Source organism: Hydra viridissima, unplaced genomic scaffold, assembly GCF_058129835.1.
Source record: "Hydra viridissima isolate aposymbiotic clone 2 unplaced genomic scaffold, HvirCarnegie_v1 scaffold_8, whole genome shotgun sequence".
Lineage (NCBI taxonomy): Eukaryota > Metazoa > Cnidaria > Hydrozoa > Anthoathecata > Hydridae > Hydra > Hydra viridissima.
This window is the reverse complement of record NW_028324307.1, coordinates 3,277,534-3,283,949: the sequence shown is the minus strand read 5'-3', so window position 1 is coordinate 3,283,949 and position 6,416 is coordinate 3,277,534. Positions and strand designations below refer to the sequence as shown.

General features: G+C 31.1%; 1 protein-coding gene across 1 annotated transcript; it reads right to left on the bottom strand.

Moving 5' to 3' along the window:
• Positions 1 to 2,036: 2,036 nt before the first annotated feature.
• LOC145186770 (zinc metalloproteinase nas-6-like) lies at positions 2,037 to 5,678 on the bottom strand. The gene is made up of 12 exons (XM_090094908.1): positions 4,934 to 5,678; positions 4,640 to 4,768; positions 4,291 to 4,408; positions 4,070 to 4,176; positions 3,828 to 3,899; positions 3,515 to 3,742; positions 3,287 to 3,436; positions 3,018 to 3,176; positions 2,825 to 2,938; positions 2,618 to 2,731; positions 2,391 to 2,504; positions 2,037 to 2,193 (listed from the first exon to the last, which is right to left on the bottom strand). The coding sequence occupies exons 1-12, from the start codon at positions 5,007 to 5,009 to the stop codon at positions 2,084 to 2,086; spliced, it is 1,491 nt and encodes a 496-aa protein (XP_089951034.1). The 5' UTR covers positions 5,010 to 5,678; the 3' UTR covers positions 2,037 to 2,083.
• Between the last annotated feature and the right edge of the window lie 738 nt (positions 5,679 to 6,416).

The window sequence follows — 6,416 nt, the reverse complement described above, 5'->3', positions numbered from 1 at the left end:
AATAAGCTCAAATCGGTGATTCCGTCACGATGGAATTCATGAAAGGGGGTTTTTAAAAGTTCGATTTTTTGAAATTAAATAAAAAAGAACGAGTTTTATGGCTTAATTACTCCACTCCAAATCTACAACTATTATAAATATTTGCAAAAGTTATATAACGTGATATAGATGAAGCCGTTTTCTTTTTTTCTTTTTTTTAATTTTTTTCTTAAGAAAAAGGCTTTCTCCATCACATCTGCTTTTTGCAAGTTTAATTTTCAATATCTTTGAAAATAGCTAGAATTTTTGTCTCTAAATATCGTATTTCATGATATTTACATGAAGAAAGTCTCTAACAACAATCTAAAAGATTATTGCGCTTTAAAACAGTGGTACTCTGCAATTATCTTTTTTTCCAATAATCTCTAGTCTAGTTGAATGTATGTTTTACATTCGCCTGTAGTGCATTCATCGTAGAGAAAGGATTAGCAGTAAATCTAGAAAGTGTCAATGATACCGAGTACTTCCAGTAAAGGGTATAGGAAAGCAATCAATGTAAGTCCTAACAGTGATGCATAGATGTTAAAGATTTAGTGCTACTAAACAAAGAATGAATAACTTAGCTGGATGAAGAGGTATAAACTTGTAGACTAGTGGAACAAAATAGAAAAATAGTTTAGAAAATTGAAGGAATTTTCTGTGCTAGTGTTACATATGAAAATGGTGCTGTTTTTATTTTATAACTAAATGCCAGAACATAGTTTTACATGCATGCGACGCCCAATATTGATTCACTATGTGATAGATGATTCTGGAAGGCAAAGTGAGATGGTCAGTAATAAAGGATCTTAAAATGATCTTGGAGGCAAGAAAGAGAAACTCAAAGAATATTATGGAAATGAGGCAGCAAAACTTAAACAATTCATTAAGTTTAAAAAAGAAATTTGTGATAGACACTTTTCATAAACTTTAATTCTCTAGCCAGTTCTGCAGGTATTGAGTAGGATAAAGCTCACTTTACTGGATTCACTTTATTACCAGTCATTTTAATAGCGATAAAGTGAAATCCTTGAATAGATCATACAAAATTTAAGTGTTACAGAATAATTTTTATGAACTTATGAATATTAAGTTTTTTTAACAAATTTACTAAAAAATTTTTAAAAACTTTTTAAACTATGTTTTTAATAACTATAAACCTCAAATTATTATGACTTCCTCAACTTTCGAAGAAATATGGGTTTTTAAAAATTTGCAAAGCATCATGGACACTTTATTTTTAACTCTATACTGCTAACCTACACTCTAATCATAATTTGACAATTGCACCACTTTGGAGAACAACAATTTTGTTAAATCAGCTCTAATCTCTCTGGGAACCAAGTTGTTTTTGAACGAGTTTAAAATGTTTTATTTTTCTGAGATCTAGAGAAACTGATGCAGGTTTTACAATGGCTGTTCAGCATAACTATTAGAGGTACCAATGTTAAAAAATACTTCAAACTTAACACCAAAATTATATTTCTAGTTTGTGTTTATTTTTGTATGCAAACCATGGGCTGTACCTTCTGAATCAAGATTTGAATTTTTATATCTTACAGTTAAGGAAATAGTTATCATTTAATGCTTGTACAATTGTAATAGTTATATAAAAGCATCATTGTAATTCTTATCATTTAACGCTGATACCATTTTGTAAATGTGTAATTATTAAAAAGGCATTGAAAGAGTTTTTACCTTTTTACAATGATGAGTTCTTTTTCTTTTTTCACAACCCATATGATATATATGTTTTCACTATCCATATGATATATATGATTTCACTATCCATATGATATATATGATTTTTTCACTATCTGGGCTTTAATTTTCTGGACTCTCTTTTTTCACTATCTATATGATATAGACAAATACTTCACAAAACGGTGCGATTATTTAAAATTAAAAAAAATATATCTATTAGGAGTCTAGATTTAAATAGTTGTAACTGGATTGGTCTTCGTACCGGTGTTTACAACCTTCACGCCAACGCTCACTTATTATAATTAAACTTTGCATTAGAAAAATATTGCATAAATAGCTTTTTCTACAATTGAAAAATTCTTCAACAAACTTTACAAGACTTTCGACAATTCACTAGCATATAGCTTGGATTTTTCTTGCATTCCCCTGTTGAAGCCCAGGCTGAACACTTCATTTCATTGTCGCTACATCCTGTTCAATAAATAAAATTTTGATCAAAAGCAAATAGTTTGTTAAATATTTTTATTAAAGCATCAAGTAACATTATTAACAAATGAAATGAAGATCAAATAATTTTAGCCACAGCAAATGACGTAATGGGTTAGCTCAAAATGACGTAATGAACAGTTGATTCTTATTCTTTTTAATTTACATTTTAAAAAATTTACCTGAACAAGCATTGCAAGATTTACGACATGTTGTTAACATATAATCTGGGTTTTTCTTACATTCTCCTAACGAAGCCCAAGATGCACAACTAATGTCACCATCTTCACATGCAACTAAATAAAACAAGAAGAATGGCGCGTCGTTTAACAAAAGAAAGTGTCTTTGCGACCATTTGAATCTATGTTTTTTAACTTTCAAATTAGTATTTTTAACAAATAAACATTACCTGGACAAGCATTGCACGACTTGCGACAGTATTTTGACATATATTGAGGATTGATCTTACATTCTCCGGATGAGGCCCACTTTGCACAACTTGTATCTTGGTCTATGCACATCACTGTATCCATAAAAAAAAATGTAAAATTCAAGAATATTGTTTGAAGAGTTATAAAAATATGAATAAAGTTATGCAGCAAGCAAAAAAACTAACCAGAACAAACATTACAGGATTTGCGACAATTTTTTAACATCCAATCTGGGTTTTTTTTACATTCTCCAGTAATTGCCCATTCTGCACAGTTCACATCCTGATCTTTACATTCCTCTAAAATATTAACCTGTATAAATAAAGACTGAACTGAATTTTAATGGCTTCACTTTGTTACGTATCAAATAAAACTTACCAGCACACGACTTGCAACACAATCGCATCATTCCTTGAGAATAGGTGGAGTCCGTGCAAAAGCCTTTTTTAGCCCACTCAGGACATTCTTTCTCCAAGTCATTACCAGCAGTGCATTGCGGCAAGGCTGATGTGGAGACCGGCTTAGCAGTTGTTGAGCCTAGCGAACAATCAAAAGCAATTCAAAAGCATCAACCACACAGTTATACTAGACTCGATTGTACAAGCAACTCAGAAACTTTATCAAATGTAAAAGATAAGTTTTATTACTTGCACATGACTTGCAACATAACTGGCTCATGCTTTGCCAAAAACTTGCAGCTGTGCAATAACCTGATTTTGCCCATAGTGGACAGTCTTTATGGATATCAGTTCCAGGACTGCAACGTGGCATAGGGGTGGTTTGGGGAGTTGGTGTGCCTAAGAATGCATTACTCTATTTTTCATGCTGATAAAGTGCAGAATGATAGTATCAGATGTAATTTAGTTTAAATTCACCTGGGCAAGGATACATTTTGTTTAATTGAATTATATCCCCTTTGCTAAAACCGTTCCTTTGACCAATCACTTTTTGTTTGCTTTTATCGGTTGTTGTTATTGTTACTTTACCTCCTCCAAAGGCCGTTTCTCCGTAGTGCATCATAGAATCATAGTCATAAGGTGTTCCCAAGCTATCAATCGTGCTTAAGGAATGAATGTTAAAATTGTACTTTAGTGTAGTTGGATCTAAATGATAGTAAATATTTGAGCAATCAATCAACTTACCAAATATTTTTTGTTTGTATTTTGGAACAAAAATTAATTCGCTTACATGCTTGAATGTTGTTCCAATTTATTGTTACGTAACTGTCTCGGTCCGGCCTGCTTTGCTCATGGTAAAGTCCTAAACAATTACAGATTTTTATGACTTCAAAGATTCCCTCGTCATGAAAATTACAATTAATTTTAACAGACATAATTATTACCATAATCATAATCAAGTGATTTGTTGTCATAATTGTCTTCAGCATTACCTGAAGAACTTGCCTAAAGTATATCCTATTTTAAATTTACCTAAACTATGTCCTATTTCGTGCATCACAGTTCCTATTATAAAGCAGCCATTGCCCAAAGAAATCTCATTTACTCTGTATTTTTGATACCCAACATCAGATGAGCAACTAAAATTATTTTGATATTCAATAGAACAACGCTTAAAAAACAAACAACAACGGAAAAGTTAGAAATTATAAGGCGATATAGATTATTGAAAGTCCTTGATATTTAGCGCATACCCACTACCGTGATAGAAACTAAGATATTCAGCTTGTGTGGTTCTTTGAACGAATTTAATGCACGTGTTCTTATGATATTGCTCAATAGCTTGAAAAATCATGGGATGGTTTGATGCACCTGACAAATATTAAAAATTTTTTTAACAAAGATAGCAGTTATTCTTATTTATGAAATTATTAAAATATAGAAAAAAATTTGTTAAAGTTTTTCATATTTAAATTGTACTTTTCTCAAATTGTATAAATCGAAGTTTGCTGAATTTCTAAAACTTTTGTGCATTTGGCGGGTTAAGCGGACTTAAAAAAGGTGGAAATACGGTTTGTGGAGCGTTTTTCAGGCGTATCTTACTTAATCTGCTCAGGTCGTATGGTACTAGATTGTTCGGCCAACGTCCTCCAATCATACTTCCGTAACCATTATTGACTGCCTTTCTTTGTTCGGGATCCAATCGCATGTCTCCTTCGAAGAGATCAATATCTATTTAAAAATAAAGATCATAATAGTAAAGCTTTTTATGTTTGTATCAATATATTATTATGATAAAAAATAAAAAATGCAATTGAGAACTGTTCTTTTTATTAAATACAAGTTATAAAAATAAAAGTTCAATATCAAAGGTAAGAAATGAAAAAAACTAATTACTTTCCATTTCTGGAATCCAGTTTGAATAGGCATAATTGATAAAGGCAACAAAAAAGATACTGGTTAATGACACCATTATTAGTTCTTTTTTATTGCTTTGTTTATTTCTCCCTAGAGAGCAGATTTTCTTTATATACTTAATTGAGCTAAAAAACCAAACACAGATGATTAAATATATTTAGTTTGCTGGAAAGCTAAACTCATATTAATTCTCAATAAACACAAGCTGAAGATATCAATTTAAAAATATTTGTAAAGAGTGAATTTTAACAGATTAACTGTTAATTTACTTGAAAATCATAACTAAATTCCATGATGATTACATCTTCAAGACCATTGACGTTAAATCTGGCAAAATGTTTCTAAATTTAAAAAAAGATCTTGTAGCGCTTGAGAGTTGATCAGCGCCAAAGTATTCCTAACATGGATACTTCCGATTGCATTAACTATGGCAATTAACAATAAAAAAATGCCATAAATCTTTTTCGCTTCACACTTTTTTTTTTATTGATAAATACCGTCGTTCTTTGTATGACGTATATTTGTTTAGTAGAATTGGTAGATGTTGAAGAGTAACCGTAAGAATCATTTAGTTAACAATCACATGCCAAAAACACGCTGACCCCAGATAAAATCGGTTGAGGATTGGTTGGAGAGTGTTGATCTTTAGATTTCATTTTTATAGAGATTTCCTCTCTAATCTACTCATCAATTTATTTATTTTTTTCAATGCGAAAGTTTAAAGAAATTTTTTGAAAAATGGCAACGATACTTATTAATGCAAACAATAAAAATGATAACAGTAACACTCTTGAACAAACAACAGATACTTGTTGTTATTATTTACTTGAGTCGTCCATAAATTACGTCACGCGTCGAAGGGGGTGGAAGGGTTTGTGTTTTCGGGATGACTTGTTACGAGGGTGGGGTGGGGTAGTTAAAGAGTGTCAAATTTTTTGACACCCAGAAGCTGTAGCCTAACTGAGGCTATAGCTTCCAGGATTTTGCTAAAAAAGGTTCATTTGTTAAACTAGTTGCCATTCTGATTGTAGATGATGGTCGAGACAAGAATTCTCGTTATCAAAAGTTAACCCTTTGTGGTCCGACGGGACATAAATGTCCCAGTTTACTTAAGGCTCTATGGCGATTCACTTGAAGTTAAGAAAGTCAAATATTTTGATTATGTCATTTCTATAATTGTTTGGCTATATCTCAAACCAACTTTTTGCGGCATATATAGTACTTTTATGGCATAAATACTAGTTTTTAAAAAGGTAAACTGATATGCGCATGTTTTTGATTTTAGTACGAAGAAAAAACTTTATTATTCATTATCAAATTATTACAGAATTCCCAAACTTTTTTGTTGTGTTCTTTAATAGTAATATGATCAATATATATTAAATTTTATAGGTGAAAGTTTGTTCTAGGTTGTTTATTTTCACTACTTTGTTGTGGGACATATATGTCCCTTCAGGTTTTA

Coding starts and splice junctions, on each gene's coding strand:
- LOC145186770 (XM_090094908.1), bottom strand. CDS start 5,009: ATGGTGTCATTAACCAGTATCTTTTTTGTTGCCTTTATCAATTATGCC. Junction 4,177..4,290: donor AGTTTCTATCACGGTAGTGG/GTATGCGCTAAA, acceptor AAATAATTTTAG/TTGCTCATCTGATGTTGGGT. Junction 3,900..4,069: donor CGAAATAGGACATAGTTTAG/GTAAATTTAAAA, acceptor GTAATTGTTTAG/GACTTTACCATGAGCAAAGC.